Below are 18,709 nucleotides of genomic sequence, written 5' to 3'. Positions count from 1 at the left end.
TCAATCAAGTAGGTGTAACTTTGGTGCTGCTGTTAGATCGGCACCGCAAGGGATTGTGGGATACCATTCCATTTGCCTGTCTGTGATTTGGGTTTAAGTGTGGCTTTTTGACCAAATGTGTTTAGTTGTTTAGCTGTTTTACTGGGTTTTGTTGAGTTATTTTGTCCTACTTTGCTAAAGTCTCTGCACCATGAGTGAGAGTAAAGGAGAGGATGATGAGTTTATAGCACCCCTACCAGCTGTTACTGCAGTGATGACAATGGAAAACTCTTTAAAGAATTTATGCACTCCGTGCATTTTTTTGCCAACCTTTTTATTATAATAAAAATGAGCATATCTGCCGGCTCAAATTTAGACATATGAGAGTTCAAGAAATATAATTAATTAAGATGGAAAATATATTAATTGAATTGGAGTAATATGACATTTAGTTAGATAAATACGGAAATTTGTGTTGTGTAAACAATTATTGAGTTTTATAGACGTAAGAAATTAGGTTGAATAAATTTAACTCAATTATTTGTTACCAATAGAAGTAATTCATTTAAGGTGGCAAAATTGGATAAGTTACATAAATATATTTATGCGTCACAAGGAAATTGGAAACAAGATCAAAAACTCGTGTGTTTACTTTGTCTGTTCTTCTACTACAAGCAGGAACTCTTTCTTCTGATGATGCAGCTGTACTACTTTTTTGATAGACGCATAATCTTCATACACCATCAATTAAAACCTCAGACTCCGTCTCACTGAAGTGAAGCGCTTTTTTTTTTTTTTTCTCCAAGCGTTTCCATGGTGACTCCAGAAATCGGCGATCTATTGAGAATGTCTTTATGTACTTGCTGTGCACGAGCATTAACCCAGGGTTACCAAGTTGAGCGTAATTACGCCAACTCATATCCGGTCTTTTGGAACCGACATACCCAGAGTAAGCAAGTTCAGGCGGATTTCAGCCAGAGTTCAGGATTAAAGTCAGGCTAGTTTAAACATGCTTCCTGGAATACCCCCCAGGAAAGCAGCATGAAGCTTGGTAACCACATGGGTGCCTGGTACTGAGATAATCATCTGGGTCCACGGTTTCCATGGATTTCGGGGGGGAATACTAGGTACAGACCCACTTCAATCAAAATTGTGTTTTGAGTGTTTTTAACATGTTCATGTGGAATTGCATTTCTGGGTATTTCTTTATTCAAATCATTGTGAATCAGGAGCAAACAACAAAATGCAGTTTGAAAAGAAACCTTTTTTTTTTTTAAACTTTATTTTTATGGAGTGTTTTCCAGTTGTCAGTGTTTACAGACATGGGTCAGCAACTACAACAAATAAAAAATAAAAAACAGTACACCATAATTGGGCTGTTATCTTTATGTTTGTTTTTTTCAAAATTATCTGAGAATCTTGGAGGTTTTCCACACATTGGCACCATTTTTTCTTTCCACTTTTTTTTTTTTGGGGGGGGGGGGGTTGTCTAACTTTAGTTTAGTGGAAATGACAATTTTTCCATTGAGTTAGTGGTCTATATGATCTTCATCCAGTCATCCTTTCCAGGGGGGAGTTTTGTTTTTTACTTGTCCTGTCCAACAGTTGAGCAGACAGCCTCTGTTTTTTTAAATTAACCTCCGTTTCATTTCATTTAACCAAGAGAAAATGTCAGAGCCTACAAACCTAAGTAACGAAGTAACAAGGGTTTTCTATAGTCCAGTAATTGTAAATAATTACTGAAAATTGCACTGTAATTTGTTAATTCCTCTGTTACTGACAACAGTAATTAAATAACAGTAATTTGTTACTTTGTAATCCGTTACCCCCATACTGGGTGAGGCAACATCAGGGGAATTTTCACACATTCTACACTGATGTTCAATGAAAATGAGACAAGCAGAAACGTTTCAAATCTTTAATTAAGCTCCAATACTTTGAAACTGATCAAATCCTCAAACCTTTCCTCAGTCGGTGAGGATTTACATGAATTTCACAGGAAAAGACATTTTCTTCACTCACTGTACATCCACACCCTTTTGTTCAGTCTCAATTGCTTCACAGCCTCATGGGAACGGGCCATTCATGGAAGGATTTCCAAAGGAAAGGTAGCGGAATTTCAACGTCCGCCCTCTGGTTGCCCACTTTGAAATATGGGGCTGTGTTCTGGGAGAAACGTTTCATAACGTCCACACTCTCACCGAAGGCGTCAGATAGATTTGACTGCAGACTGCCGACAAACATCTCTGCGCCGCTGTTTATATTCTCCAAATTTACAGAATTATAGGCCTGGTTAATCCTGAGTTTGACTAGATCTTTGAACTCAGTTGTGCGTCTCTTTGCTCCCTGGATGTGTCGTCTGGAAGTTTGTAGGACTTCTGCATGAATGACGTCAGCCTGGGAACTGATTTTAGATTTTTCATCTTTTAGGTAGACGAGGAGTTGGTCAGTGTTTTTGGCTAAAAGCTGAAGGACGCCGTTAAGTGTCTTGGAAAGAAAAAGCATAATTTTGCTACTAAAGTCCTTTATCTGATTATATGCAGACACAGCAATAGAGGTTAGTTTATCCATGACCTCTTCTCCATTGACAACCACCTCAGTTGCAGGAAGGGAAACGTTAGTGTTCTTTATGTATGCTGAAGTCTTCTCCATGAGACTGGTAAGCCACTGGATCCCACTGTCCACAGCTCTTGACACATACAGATGAGTTCTCTGGAACATCTCAGTGACGGACATCTCCGTTTCTGATCCAGGCAATGAAAATTTTTGTTGACTCAAAAACAGTCTGACGGCATCCAGCAAGGCTTTTGTCCTTCTTTGCATGTTTTTCATGGCTTCGTCAGCCATCATGATCAGTTTGGCTCTAATTTCCTGAACATCGATGGACATCAAGCTGTCAGAAGCCGCTCTAAACAGAGATTCACCCTTTTCAGAGACTTCCTCCACCAAACCCTGCAGCTCGGTCAGAAACTCTAAAACCTTCCGAAATGCTGTCTCCATAAGACTGGAGATGGCATTTTTCAGCTTCATGCCTCCGCGGTTCAGGTCAAAGCCAAAATGTGCTGTGTGATACTTGTTGATGAACTTGAGAACAGCATCTGTCATTGCAGGAATCTTTCTCTTGAAGCCTTCAGTCGCATCATTGAAGAAGTCCAAATTCCAAGCTGTCTGCAGGACTAATTTGTCTGAGTTCCTCAGAAGAACCTTGGCACTAAAAACATTGGTGTCTTTATCAGAAGAGGACTGCAGGCAAGAGAGAAACACTTTGATTAAACATTTCCAATCAGCACCAGCGCTCTCCTGTTAGATTAGCTCTTTTCTGTTGACTTTAACCCCTTCTGTGTTTTACACACAAGCAGATTTGGAGCAGAAAGGAAGCCTCACCAGGTAGCGGCTGAACAATTTTCCATGAAGCTGAGATGGTGACCTCCGCTGAAGATTCAGTCCAAGAAAACCGGCCGATGGAGACGAAGCAGATGCAGTGAGGCCGTCTTTCCGTGAAGCAAAACGAAAGCTCACATCAGCAAATGTGCGGCTGGTGACGTCAACGCTGAGAGTGTGTCGGGAGTCCCTGTGAGACAAAAATGAGCGGAAAACCTCGCTTTACATTTAACTGAAGCATTTTTTAGCTCTGTAAAGGATAAGGAAAACTTCCAGAACTAAAATGAACTTACTGAGCCACAGCATCACCTCGAGATATTTGACGCTTTGCTCTAAAACAGGAAAAGACGGGTTTGTGTTGAAGATCAACTCCTTATTTGACACAAACTCAAAACAGTCAGTTATCCTGTTATCCCAGACTGCGGAATGAAACATCTGCCCTGTGCATCTTAATGAGAGTAAATCACAGAGATCACCTCATGCGATGCTTAATGAGCCTACAAGTTCATCCGGACCACTCACTGTTTAAATTACATATGTTTATCTTCTTACAAGCATTTTTATAGCACTTTAAAGAAATACATTCCTTCCCTGATTTGATTTGTCACATTAAAATTAATTTTTTTTTACATTTATAACTAGTTTTAATCTTTACTCTTCTGTTGTACACTGAAAAAACTTTTGTAATTTGAATAAAGTTAGGTCCTTAAAAAATGTTCAAGTTGTAAAGCATTGACCACGGCTAGAAATAATCATTAGGGCTTTGATGAAAAAGTTGATGCTTTAAAGAAAGATCAGAAGTGACTTTAGTTAAAATAACATTACATTTCTGTAATATTATAAAACCTGACACAAAACGACACTTTCAGTTAGTAGCAGTGTTTTTTTTAATGACAGAATAATCATCAACTGAAACTCTATTGATGAAGGGAATTACTGTTTTTCTCTCAAATCCATAAATAATTTTTTTACAGATATGTTTGGCTAGTAGAAATCTTATTCGGATGGTAGACTTTGGATATTACCGGCCACCCCAGCTAGTAACCAAAAAAGTTCATTTAGAGCCCCGGTTGTGCTGCTTTTCTTTTTATGAGAATTTACTTATTTAACATCTAATAACATTTTGAAATTCCCAACAAAGACTTTTCTTTTTTAAAATAAGGAACTATCAATCTCGGTCTGTGAATACATCACAACCACCCTGTAGGAAGTTAATTTCTCTGAACTGTATCTGCAATCTTAACAGCTCATCCCAACAGATCTCTGTTTAACTGTTTCATTTCCAAAAGCAGAGGTAATCCTAAGGTACTATTTAACACCATTAGTGATAGTGTTATGCCCAGTCCACCTGCCGTTCCCATCTATTCAAATAATGATTGTGAAAAGTTTTGATCATTTTTTACTGACAAAGTCAGATCTTTGAGAAGCTCTCCGTGTCAGTCAGCTGGTTCTGGTTCTGTTCCTAGTCCACCTTGGCCTGTGATTTTAGCCACGTTTTCACCTGTTTCTCTCCCTGAGCTAGTCAGATTAGTCAGCACAATGAAGTCATCCTTTTGCTCTCTCGACGTGCTGCCAGCATCTCTGCTCAAAGATGTCTTCCTTTTTAAGAAAGGAAGCTGTCGTCCTTCCTCTCTCTTTAAAAAACCTGGGCTTGTCCCCTCCCTCTAGAGCAGTTATAGACCTATTTCTAATCTTCCATTCCTGTCCAAAATTGCTTATTTACAACTGTAAGTAAGCAGTTTGCCATGACTGTACAACGTCATGGCATACTTGGTCAGTTTCAGTCAGGTTTTCACAAAGCTCACTCCACTGAAACAGCCCTTCTCAGAGTCACTAATGACATCCTGATGCAGAGTGATGCAGGAAAATGCTCTGTGCTACTGCTACTGGACTTGACCCCAGCCTTTTACACTGTTGACCATTACATCTTCTTGGTTGAAAAACTGGGTTGGGGTATCCGCATCCGCATTCGCTTTAAACTGGTTCTAAACTGGATCTAACTGCTAGATAATTTTCTGTTGTATTTTTCAAAGTTTAATTCCTCGCTTGTGGTTTGTGGTGTGCCACAAGGCTTAGTTTTGGGACCTTTACTGTTCATTTTATATCTGCTGCCTTTGTAGCATATTTAAGTTCTTTTCATGATATTTCCATTGTTTTTATGCTGATGATGTTCAGCTTTATGTGTCTTTAAAACACCAGGATGTTTTTAAAATTGCAGATTTTACACAGGTGTCTGGATTCAGTCAAGAGTTAGATGAATAAAAACTTTCTCCGACGAAATAAAGCCAAAGATGAGGTCCTAGTCTGCGCTCCCCCATATAGTCCAGCGGCTTGGTCCACTTCCTTCCTTTATTAAGCCCTCTATCAGGAACCTCGGGGTAACTTTCTCACAGACATGGTAATAGGTTTAGGGGCTGTCATCTGGACTTAGTTTTTAAAGTTAGAAGAATTGACGAAGCCTCTTGGATAAGAGGTGAAACATCTTCTAACTTTAAAAACTAAGTCCAGATGACAGTCCCTAAACCTGCTACTATGATGGAATCAACCTGGATGAATGAGAGTCTTCATAGACATATTTCACACAGACAGACCACAGGTGGTGGAAAACAAGGTCTCTGCAGAGTTGACAGTCAACAGCACAGGGCTGCTGCCTCAGTCCAAAGCTCTTCTCTCTGTAAACATACTTCCCAGCTGCAATCAGCATGCTAGCACAGGACATAGGAGAGGGTAGACTGGACTGGAGTGAACTGAACTAACTACCACAATGGGTCAAACACATGACAAAAGTGTAATAATGAAAAGGTTGGGACGCTGCAATATTTTATATTTTATGCTTTATATTTCATAATTTTGTATTTTTAGTTTATATTTGTATCTTTTAGTCTACTCCTCTCTTTCTCCAATTTTGTTCCTCATCTTATTTATGAACCTTATTAGTTTTGTTATTTTGTTGCCCTTCTGTAATTACCCTGACTTGCAGTGGCTCCATCCCTCTGGAACTCCCTTCCACTCAGCCTCAGATCTGTAGACTCAGTGTTTTCTTTTAAAAAGCAGCAAAAAACATATCTTTTTAAAATTGCTTTTTCTGAATTCTTCTTTTATTATTCTGTGTTTTACCGTGAAGCACTTTGTGATTTTTTATCTCGAAAGGTGGGTGTGATATGAATAAAGTTTATTATTATTATATTATTGTAAACTGAGAGCGATATCTTTGGACTCTGCACTGTCTTCATCACAACAGACCATCGCAAAGTCCACATCTCGGCAGAAGCTGCATTGAACGGGCATTACAGCTATTCCTGGTTGAGAATCATGGAATCAAATTTGAAGGTGCTGGTTCACATCAAAGTTGTTGAACAGTCAGCTGCAAACGTTCTGCAAAAGTTGGAGATCATGCTAAACAGCAGAGATGAACTCTGAGGCTCTCGAAGATAAATCTTTAGTCCATGCTCTGAGAAACGATCCCCAAAACAGCTATGAATTGAATTTAAAGTATACCCGATGGACTTAAACTCTCAAGAGAAACTACTTCGACTTACTGCTGCCTGTGGAAACTGAGCTCCTGATGTGCTTGTAAAAAGATCCAATGCCCCCAAGAGTTTGTTATACTGTATACCCCATACTAAAACTAATTAAAAGGGTGAATTTTTTGTGTGTATCCTCAGCCAAATGTACAGCCAGACTATCCCGGTCTGAACACATCCTAAACAACAAACTGTAAAAGAATATCAAAACCACAGTTAGACATGGTTGAGGTTGTGTTATGATGTGGGGCTGCTTCACAGCTTCAGAATCTGTATGAATTATCCGACCTGATGGCATCACAAATTAAAATTCAAAGAAGGTTTTTAAGCAATTCAGTGTTTTCAACACATGAACCCAGCCATTAAAAATGTAGTAAGTAAGGGTAAAAACTATAAAATGTTTTTTTTTGTACCTTTATCATAAAATATTCTTACCTTAGCTTGTGCGCCAAAACGTGTTGCCAGTTGACATTTACATCATTGTGAATCAAGTTGCATATCCCGCTCAAAAACATTTGTCCATTATCGTATTTGAGATTAGCAGTGCCTGTGGACACATCAGCAGAATATTATGTATTTGGGGGAATTTTCAAAAAAGTATTTTATGCAGATATAGGCTTTCAGGTTAAGTGAATAGTGTGCTCGTCTCACCAGTAAGGCCATATTCCAAGAAGGCCATGGTTGAAGTGCAGGTTGAGTTGAGTGAAGCCACAAGATTAGGGTCCTTCATCTCCACACTGGCAGTAGTTGACACATTATAAATGGGTGAAGAAACCTTTAATGTAGCACTAAGAGCTCCAAAGACTGGGACAAGCACAGTTGTGGGCAGATGCAGAACCACTTCAGGGATTTTAATCTTTTGCTCGGGGATCATAATGGGGGGAACTTCCAAGTCTAGAATGTGACTGGTAATTTTGTTCATGCCTGCTGTGAGTTCTCCAGGAGACACTGTAATTTCATACTGTGGAATCTTAAATGAGAGGAAAGACGTTGTACGCTGCACATACTCTGTGTTGATGTCGTAACTGGGCACTGATATTACTGGCAAGCCGGGCAGGAAGATATCAAAAGCTTTGGTGGAGATCACTTTCGGGACATCAAAGTTTTTTGGATCCACCGTCAATTGCTCTACGTGTAAGTTGGTGAAAGGAACGTCAAAAGCTGGAAGTGAGACTGCAGGAGGAAGAGTGAAACGATCTGGCACAACAAGGTTTTCAGATCCCATATCTTCATTCTTGATGGACCTGGGGATATTTCTCATCCAAGAAGGCAGTGTGATGCTAATTTCAGGAATGCTGAAAGTAACACCATTTTCAAATACCTTAAATGGTATTTCATAACCATATTCATTCTTTGTGTAAACTATGCTAGATGAGTAGTTAAGAAACTGTCTAGTGTTTATATTTGTAACCTGATCAAATTTTAGCACATCCCACAGGGTTCTTTGATAAACCGGAAGCCTAACGGACTTTAAAAATGCCAGAGGACCCTCCACCATTCCAGTCAGGTCCAATCGTTGCTCAGATTCATCGTTGGAGATGGATAAATCACAAGCATGAACAAGTGATGTTAGCTGTTGCTTTCCACTCCAGGTGAAGGTCTGTTTCTCAGGACTGCAGGACAGGTTCATGCTGTGAATGAATCCAATGTCGCCAAAGTTACTAAACTGATCACCATCAGTGTTTATTGTGATCTTGAGAGTCGCCAAAGGGACAATGTCAAGTTCTCCCTTTCCAGTATGGTTTCCATTTGTGCTAAAAAACAGCAAGTCAACATTATTGTTGCTTTTATAATAGGCTGCTGCAAACACATGAATAAACGAAACCCCAACAACCAAATTGTTGTCCAACTCAAGAGAGAAAATGTTTCTGCTTAAACTTCGCTTTAGCTTCTCTTTTCTGTTGATGTTTACGTTCAAAGTTGTTGCTGCGGTTGAACTAAAGCCATTGATATTAATGTAGAAACTAGCTCTGTTTTCAAAATCTTTGTCAAAATTATACATGTCCATTATTGCTATGTCCGACTTCCCTTGGGTTGATGTCTCAAAAGACATGTGAGAGGGAAGTACATCCAGTTCCCACTTCATGTCAAAGTCCCCTTTGCCAGTAGACTCAACTAGCGGAATATAAAACATGTACCTTAGTTTCTTTTTGGAGGAAACATTTGGCTTGGTCTTAGTATTCCCTAGGAGTTCCTGATTAAACTCCAGTTGGAGGAAAGGGAAACTGATTTTAGCAGAGTTGGCTACTGAAGCTTCCAGGCTCTTCTTGGTGAGACTAAGAGCACATTCATGGTTTGCTTCAAAGTTATTGTGCTCCAAAGAGACAGTGCTTGCCACTTTCAACCCCCTCTTCCTTGTCAGGCTAGTGGTAGCATCAATCTTGCCATTCAAAATGTCAAACACAGATTTTGAGGAAGCTTCAAATTGAACAACAACATCTGATTGCTTAGAGATTGCTGCGTTGGCACTTAAAGTGACCATGTTAGATTTGAGGGAGAAGTCAAGGGTGATGTTTCCAAAAGATGGGATCGCAATGTTGTCTTGAATGCTTGGCAGAGTAAGACTGGGTAATTTGATTTCACCTAAAGTTTCTGGAACATGCACAACGGGGAATTTCAAGGTTGGCAATACAAGGGTGTATGATGGCACAGAGAAACCCAAGGCTGGAATTTTGAAGCTTGGCGTACTGACCTCTTTGGGAACAAAGTAGCTAAAGGCTGGCATCTCAGCCCTGAATGCAGAAACCTGAATATTTAGTATTGGTATGGTGTATCCAGGGACTCTGAAAATTCTTGGAGGCAGGCCAGAAGTATCAATCTTGTGTTTGATATACTGCGATTTAGCTTCGTTGTACGAATCTTTCAGAAGTGTGACAACTTTGTCTCTGCATACTTCAAATTGAGTCTGGATGATTTTGGCATTGTCACTGATAGCACTGTAGATTGGTTCTAGGTGCAACTCAAAGCTGTGTGTTTCAAGATTCTTGTTATATTGAACCTTCAGGTTTATGTCAAATGTCTGATGAGGAGTAATGAGTAGAGATTTTAGTACAGTATCTTCCCACAAAGAGAAATTTGTGATCTCTGGAGTTTTTGTTTCAAAGTAAGGTACTGACATCCTTGGAATGGAGAAAGGAAGAGTCATAAAATCCAAATTAGCTTCTCCATTAACCGAGGACTGAATGTAGACAACCAATTTAGTGTTCTCTGCTGTGAATTTGTGACTGTACTTGTACTGATTAAATCTCGCAGAAATAATGCTATAGACACCCTGTTTTTCAGAGGCAACTACAGTACCACAGTGATGGTGCAGGTCCACCTTACCAGACAGTTTTAGGGGGAAGAACATTTTTAAATTGAGCTTGTTTTTTACATCAAGAACGATCTCAAATGGATGAATCACAAAGTCCACCCCATTTGACATAGTTCCAATCAGATTTCCAATAAACTCAGTATCATGAGAGGCCGTCAGTGAAGCTGTCAGATTCCCAATATGGGCTTCTCCGTTTAAAGCAAAAACACTGTTTTTGATCACTGGACACTTGGTCTCACCCTTTGCTTCGACAATGATGTGACTGAAGAGGACAGATTCAGCATAAACGGAGTGTTTTGTCGTTATTGTCTGACAATGTGTCTCACCTGCAAATAAAAATTTTGCCGTGCTTAAATCAACACTGAATTCAACATGGCTGTTGTGAGTTCCTTCATCAGAATAACCTTGAATGGATCCCTTTCCATCACCACTGGTTTGACCAACCACTGTTATAGTGCCAGATTCCATTGTTGCTTTTATGTTTTGTTTCATGGACGCCTGGTTGGAAATTTTGATTGACGGGATGTCCAAGTAGTGGTTGTAAGTTGTGTTTATGACTGCATTGATTCCACTCTGTAATGAAAGAGCCACACTGTTGAAGGAGTCAGCTTTGTACATTTGGCTTGTGACTTTTGTGACAGTCGTGGCAGACACCTCTGCAGAGGAGCTTGTGAGTGTCAGATATCCTTTATGATCAACAGAGAAGGTCTTATGTGTTGCTTTCACTGTTTCCGTGAATTGAAGCTTCTTCATTCGAGGGGCTTCCAACCGAGTGGTGGCTTCCAAAGTGTACTCCAGTGCCTCAACAGAAGATTTGGCCTGAGAAGTAAAAGATGCAACAAACTGTGGATTTTTCAGAGAAGATGTTGCATTCTCAACTTTCCCTGTAGTTATTAGAGTGTAATGAGGAGAATTTATGCTAAATTCTCCATAAAGTTTCCCAAAAAATGGTATGCAAATGTCTTTTGATGTGTCGGGAAGTTTAATATCTGGAACAGGAAGCATTGTAATTTCAAAGTCTTGCTGTTTTAGTTTTGGGATGCTAATGCTTGGTATTTTTATTTCTGAAAGAGTTATTTCAGAAAGGGTTAGGTCTGGCAGTTTAAACAGATAAAGAACTTTAAGGTCTCCAAAGACTTGCTCTGGGTTGGGCATTTTTATCTCAAATTCTCTGAAGTGATCTATGATGGTAATGATCTTAATCTTGATCTCATCAAAGTCTATAGTAAAGGCAGGCACTGCATACAGACTGAGGATGGTGAATTTGGGAATTGATATTTGAGCTGGGATGCTGATCTCCTGCAGCTTGCCCAGCTTGATAGTTAATGCTGGTATGACGAGATCAGTGAGAGGAATCTTGAAAGTTGGAATGTCAATCTCCGCTCTTCTCAACTGTTCCAGTAGATTATTTGCTGCTTGCTTTGTCTGGTTGATGATCTCGTTATCACTGGTCATTTTTAAGATGTTTTCAAAGAGTTGATTAAACTGGACAGATATGTATCCAACTATATTGCTGTAGGATTCACTGGCTCTCTGAAGATACTTGTACATTTCCTCTCTGATATCCATATCTACAATCCTTTGCCTGGCATCCTCGAGCATGTCCTGCAGTTTCAGCTTTACGTCATTATAAAATGCAGTGTCAATAACATCTTTCAGTTTGTTCAGAGCATCCGCCACCTTTGTGTTTTTTACCTCTTCTAAATATGAGAAGACGGAGTTTTGGATTTCTCTGAAAAACTCTCTTAGAGCCTCAATCTTTTTCACAATCTCATATTTCTGAATCTCTTCATTGAGGTACTTTGTCGCTTCTGTAATCTTCCTGTTTGCCGCATCAACAAATTCGCTGTACTCAAATTCCTTCATTGACTTTATTATTGAAGAAATATGCTCATTGAGGTCATGGATGGATTTCTTTATGTTAAATTCTCTGAGCTGTTTTGTCACCGTGTACAAAAGGTCCATCAATTTATCATAAATAAATTCAATTCTGATAGATTTAATTGCTTCAACTATTGACTGCACTGTCTCTTCAAGTTTGAATTGTTCAACAAGGTTCACTGTCTGATCCATCAAATCTTTGCTAATCATATCAAGGTTGTACTTCACAAAGATATTCCTAAAGTAGGAGTAAATGGCGTTAAGCTTGTTGGGAACTTCATACTCATCAATCCAATTGACAATAACTTCATTCATGGATTCCATAAATTTCATGATTTCTGATGATGGGATTTGATATGAAAGTTGTCCAATGTAAGAAGGCCAGTCAAGCGAAAGTAGGTCATTTTTTAGATTTACTAAGAAAAGGCTGAGGTTAAAGTCTTCAATGTCCTGTTTCATCTGTGATAACTTCCCCCTGATTGCTTCTACAAGGCCGTATTTTGAATCAAGCTCTTGTAGGAATGCAGCACTGCTTAGCTTGAGCTTTTGCAGGTCAATTTGTTGGATGATATCTTCCATGAAAGCTAGCACTTTAACTAAAGATTCCTTTATTTTGTACCTGTCATCAAATGCTTCGAGTTGGTCTTTAGTATATGAAAGCACGTTTGATAGCTTTTCAGTTAGCTCCTCTGACTTGGCGTACTCCTCAATTGTAGAAATTAGATTTTGGACTTTAGTTGCAATGTCTATTATTGTGTTTTCAGTGTTCTGTTTCAAATTATTCATCCAAAGCTCCATGTCAGCCATTGTTATAGAAAAATCCTTTATCCAATAATCCAGTTTCTCCTTCACTTTATTCACTTTGTTCTCCAAGTCCATTGCCTGCAAGAAGCTTTTAACCTTTTTTGGTAATTGGTCTAAACTGGCTCTGTAGTCGGTGATTAACTTATTAACATCCAAATCTCTTATCATTTTTTGGAGGGATTCTAGGCCTTGTAAAATGGTGTTCTTGAGCCTCTCAAAAGCAACAGCAAAGTTTTGGGTGAATGGAATTTCAATGATATGACAGTCACTGTTCTTGTCGTACTTTAAAAATCCAGCCAAACTGAATTTTTCTCTTTCTCTTTTTGATTTCTTATGTTTGCTGATAATATCTGTTAGAATTACTTCTGAAAATTCTATTCCAAACTTTTCAGGATTGTTGTAGGCACTGATGCTCTGCTCAAAGACGTGGTTGTCCAGGTTGGAGATAACTTTCCAATCCATGGATTGGTCATTTGGAGACAGGAGACCTTCCAGTTTGCTAACTAAACTAGAGGAAGATTCGCCACGTGATAGACGGTGCATTGTTGATCCCTGGAAATCATGTGACATTGCAAGAACAAGTGGTGCAATTTTAACAAGCAGCTTGCTGGATGTCCTCCCATTGTGCTTCCCATGTAGATGTATTTCTCCTTCACCGTTGGCAAGAGCATCAATAGTCAGACTGAAGGGCAGGGCCATAGTGCGAATGGAAACATCAAAATGCAGAGGTTCAGAATTTAACCGGGCCTGACAGTTTGATATTGAAGCAAGTCCAGCAAATTCTGTCTCACAGAAGTGACTTAATTGGGTGTTCATCATGGTTCCAGATGTACTGTATTTCACAGAACCAGACAGATCATCATAGGTGAATGCATAAATGTGTTTTAGGTTGTTTTCTTCCCCATAGCCTCCCTTTACACTTCCACTGAGATCCAGCCTTAGTGGCTCAAGCTTCATATGGCCTTCATTGTACAAACTAAGGTCATAAAAAACAAGGTCATTGTTCATGTCAATCAATATAACAAACGGCTTTATATCAACTTTAGTATCTTCTTTATAGTAAATGTCGTCACAGATTGTGCTGTCCGATTTGGAACGAAGGGAGAGTTTCCACAGGCTAAGGGCCAGTGTGTGGCTGTGTTCTGTTCTCATTTGCCTCAAAGTTCCCTTGGCATTTCCAGTGAAGGTCAGAGTTCCTTTTCTCAGTTCAATTTTTATGTTGTTTGTTGTAGCTGCATCATAAGCATAGCCCTTGAGGTCACCATGGATAGTAGCCTCTGAAGCTGTGATTTTACCCTCAATGTTCACCTCTCCCCTGCCCTCTTCCGCCATGGCTTTAGTTGTGGATGACAGTGATGCTCCACTGTTGTCTAAAACACCATCAAAGACATTCTCCACTGTAACAGGACTGCACTGAATGCTATTCGTTCCTCCAAAGGTAAGGCCATCTCTTCCAATCTTCACAGATGCCTTATGGAATGCTCGGCCTGCATCAAAGATCAGGGAACCCTCTGATATCACTTCAAGTCCCTTTGAATCCAGGGATCCAGAAATGAGTGAATATATCCTACTTGAGTCATCATCTCCTTGTGATTCAATTCTGAGCATGGACATTTGTCTTGATATGCCAAGCTCAACTTGGTTGCTTAATGATTTACCCATGGCTGTGCCAACAGCGTTGCACTTTAGGATGAGTTGTGCATCTTTGTACTTTAGCTCTGCCACATGTTTGAAAGTGTCCCTCGCTGCGCTGGTTCTTGACACAAGGTTCAACTCAGCCTTAGCATAGACTCCTTGAATTGTGTTTTGAAATCCAATAAATGGTGAGTTAAAGCGAAACATTGACTCTCCTTGTCCCTCTCGGGCCAGTGGATGTATTTTGTAGTTGTGAGTGAAGGAGGTGTTGGTGTAGAGCGACCCAAGTTTAAGATGTCCCTCCACAGTACCATCTCCTGATACTTCATCTGAATTTAGAGTGGAAGTTGAATATGCGGAATAGGACAGAGAGGCGTTCAGGCCTAACGGACTAGAGGCCTTGATCCTGTAATCTGCATCCGCATTGAATTTGTTACCTACTCTGAAGGTTTCCACAGCACTGAAGCTCGAGTCAAAAAGGATGTGGCTAAAAGAAGTACTGAGCAGATATTTGAGGTTTTCATCAGCTCTCCCCAATAACATTCCAATTCCTTAAAGCAAATAGGGAAAAAGACACAATTAAAAAAAAGGCACAAATATCATAGATGTAGCTCTGTAGTTTCTGACTTCTCTTTTCCTATAACAGTTTTTGTTCCTAATCTCTCCTTTTCAGACCATTAAATTTGCTAAAACAATAGTAAACAAGATGTTTACCTTCAAGTTTGTAGGACAGCAGACTCAGTGGGGACTGAGCTATGGACTTGTACTTAACAACATAGCTGGGAATATCAACAGTTTTGTTGCCCATGGAGATCGAGCCATCCCAGTCATAAAGGTTGCTGTGGATCTTGATTGATACTTCGCCCAGACCGAAAAGAGGAGCGTTAAAATCCAATGAAGGTGGAATGGTGAATGTTGGAAGAAAATATGTTTTGGCTGGGATGTACAAGCCTATCGGCTTTAAATCTATAGCTGGCACAGACACAGACTTTGGAAGGTTCAAGACTTCTGACTTTTTGCCGCCAAACGGGAGATGAAAGGAGATGAACTTTGTGTCCTTGTTGAACTGATATCGGAACAGACTGTCACTGTTGACATAAAATACAATACATCATTAAAATTAAAAGTCATTAAATACAGTGAGCCTAGTAGCATTTCAGGCTAAATGAAGTTGCTTAAAAATACTTGAAAACACTTACACTTCCCAAAACAGTTTTTCAGGCAGAGCAGGCAAAGTAAGATCAGAGATGCTCCTCTTACTTCGAAGGCTTGCAAGTGACGGGAAGCGTGCTGTCAGTTTATCGAGCCAAATGTTACCTGCCTTTAGAGTGGCAGTAAAATAAATTCTAGTTAAAAAAAACAGTTTGAACTTTTCTTAAGCTGCATAGAACAGACATTGGAATAAGGCTGGGCAATAAAAGAGCTCACTGTTAATATGACACAGAGATAAGAAGATTATGGTGATGAAACTAGGGATAAGCAATATATCGGTGGTAGTATCGGTATCGACTGATCTTTGCATAATTTCAGTTTATCGGTATCGTTCCAATATAAAAAACATCTACCGATATTGTTCTGACTGTTTTCAGATTCACTTTATTTTTAAATGTATATTTGTTCCTAATAGATCCCTGCCACTGGGAAGCTTATGTTGGCAGTTACAGTCAGCAATGGAATGTTTACGGGAATATTTTATTCTTGATAGGTATACATGTTCTTCCTAATAGATCCCTGGCAATGAGGAGCTTATGGTTTACAGTTTTGTCTTCTTCTTTCTCTTTCGGCTTTTCCCATCAGGGGTCGCCACAGCGAATCATCCTTTTCCACCTCACTCTATCATGAACATCTTCTACCCTAACGTTAGCCAACTTCATGTCCTCTGTTAAGACATCCATATATCTCCTCTTTGGCCGTCCTCTTGCCCTCCGGCCAGGCAGCTCCATCTCCAACATCCTTCTACCAATATATCCACTATCCCTCCTCTGAACATGTCCAAACCATCTCAGTCTGGCTTCTCTGACTTTGTCGCTAACACAGGCAACATGAGCCATCCCTCTGATGTACTCGTTCCTTATCCTGTCTAACCTGGTCACTCCTAAGGAGAACCTCAACATCTTCATCTCTGCTACCTCCATCTCAGCCTCTTGTCTCTGTCTCACTGCTACCGTCTCTAACCCATAGAGCAGAGCTGGTCTCACCACTGTCTTGTACACCTTTCCTTTGAGTCTTGCTGGCACTCTTCTGTCACACAACACTCCTGACACTTTCCTCCAACCGCTCCAACCTGCCTGCACTCGCCTCTTCACCTCTTTTCCACAATCCCCATCACACTGAACTGTTGACCCCAAGTACTTAAACTCCTGCACCTTCTTTACCTCAGCCCCCTGTAACCTAACGCTTCTACCTTGATCCCTCTCGTTCAGACACATGTATTCTGTCTTACTACGACTGACCTTCATACCTCTTCTTTCCAGAGCAAACCTCCACCTCTCTAGCTGTTCCTCCACCTGCTCTCTACTCTCACTGCAAATTACAATGTCATCCGCAAACATCATTGTCCAGGGAGATTCCTGTCTTACCTCGTCTGTCAGCCTGTCCATCAGCATAGCAAACAAAAAAGGACTCAAAGCTGATCCTTGGTGTAGTCCCACCTCCACCTTGAACTCCTCTGTCTGACCTACAGCACATCTCACCACCGTCATACTTCTCTCATACATGTCCTGAACTACTCTGACATACTTCTCTGCCACTCCAGACGACCTCATACAGTACCACAGCTCCTCCCTCGGCACCCTGTCATACGCCTTCTCTAAATCTACGAACACACAATGCAGCTCCTTCTGACCTTCTCTGTACTTTTCCATCAACATTCTCAAAGCAAAAATGGCATCAGTGGTGCTCTTACGGGGCATGAAACCATACTGCTGCTCACAAATCTCCACCTTCTTCCTAAGCCTGGCTTCCACTACTCTTTCCCACAGCTTCATTGTGTGGCTCATCAACTTTATTCCTCTATAGTTGCTGCAGTTCTGCATGTCACCCTTGTTTTTAAAGATCGGGACCAGAACGCTTCTCCTCCATTCCTCAGGCATCTTCTCACTCTCTAAAATCCTATTGAACAACCTTGTTAGAAATTCCACTGCTGTCTCTCCTAGGCACTTCCATACCTCCACAGGTACGTCATCAGGACCAACGACCTTTCCGCTCTTCATCCTTTTCAGAGCCTTCCTAACCTCATCCTTTCCAATCTCTGCTACTTCCTGCTCCACAACAACCACATCTTCCTCCCTTCTTTCCCTGTCATTTTCCTCGTTCATCAGCTCCTCAAAATACTCCTTCCATCTTTTCTGTACACTCTCTTGGGTTGTTAGCACCTTTCCATCTCTGTCCTTAATCACCCTTATCTGTTGCACGTCCTTCCCATCTCTGTCTCTCTGTCTGGCTAGCCTGTACAAGTCCTTCTCTCCTTCCTTTGTGTCTAACCTGTCATAAAGCTCATCGTAAGCTTTCTGTTTGGCCTTTGCCACCTCTCTCTTCACTCTACGCTGCGCTTCCTTGTACTCCTGTCTACCTTCCTCAGTCCTTTCTACATCCCACTTCCTTTTAGCCAACCTCTTCCTCTGGACGCATTCCTGTACTTCCTCATTCCACCACCAAGTCTCTTTACCGTCTTTCCTCTTTCCAGATGACACACCTAGCACCTTCCTACCTGTTTCCCTGATAATCTCTGCTGTAGTTTCCCAGTCCTCTGGAAGCTCATCCTGACCACCCAGGACCTGCCTCAACTTCTGCCTAAATTCCTCACAAGTTTCTTCATTCTGTAGCTTCCACCACTTGGTCTTCTTTTCTGTTTTCCCTATCTTCTTCTTCCTGACCTCCAGAGTCATCTTACACACCACCATGCGGTGCTGTCTGGCTACACTCTCTCCTACCACCACTTTGCAGTCATTAACCTCTCTCAAATGACCTCGTCTACATAGGATGTAGTCCACCTGAGTACTCCTACCTCCACTTCTGTATGTCACTCTATGTTCCTCCTTATGGTTTACAGTTATGTCAAATTGTCTAAATGTTTTCAGATATATTTTCAACGCTTTAAAGTGATACTTGTTCCTTTGAGATCCCTTGCTGTATGTTAAAAAAGTCAAGCACAATGTGACTGAATAGCAAAAGTGAAGTTGTGCATTTCTAC

General features: G+C 40.4%; 1 protein-coding gene across 3 annotated transcripts in view; it reads right to left on the bottom strand.

Annotated features, from left to right (window-relative positions):
- Positions 1 to 1,883: 1,883 nt before the first annotated feature.
- Positions 1,884 to 18,709, bottom strand: part of apoba (apolipoprotein Ba) — a 35,735-nt gene continuing 18,909 nt past the window's right edge. For 2 of the 3 annotated variants that reach the window (XM_011492426.4, XM_011492427.4), the window contains exons 23-29: positions 15,717 to 15,838; positions 15,232 to 15,605; positions 7,536 to 15,068; positions 7,320 to 7,431; positions 3,654 to 3,692; positions 3,364 to 3,550; positions 1,884 to 3,222 (exon numbers count right to left, since the gene is read on the bottom strand). In XM_011492426.4, coding sequence (XP_011490728.1) covers positions 2,038 to 3,222; positions 3,364 to 3,550; positions 3,654 to 3,692; positions 7,320 to 7,431; positions 7,536 to 15,068; positions 15,232 to 15,605; positions 15,717 to 15,838 — 9,552 coding nt within the window. In that variant the 3' untranslated portion in view covers positions 1,884 to 2,037. The remainder of the gene's footprint in view (positions 3,223 to 3,363; positions 3,551 to 3,653; positions 3,693 to 7,319; positions 7,432 to 7,535; positions 15,069 to 15,231; positions 15,606 to 15,716; positions 15,839 to 18,709) is intronic. The other variant, XM_078940673.1, reaches the window with a different exon arrangement.

The sequence above is a fragment of the Oryzias latipes genome, chromosome 22, assembly GCF_053564925.1.
Source record: "Oryzias latipes strain Hd-rR chromosome 22, Olatipes_Hd-rR_3.1".
NCBI classification, from domain to species: domain Eukaryota; kingdom Metazoa; phylum Chordata; class Actinopteri; order Beloniformes; family Adrianichthyidae; genus Oryzias; species Oryzias latipes.
This window is presented reverse-complemented; position numbering and strand designations above follow the sequence as displayed.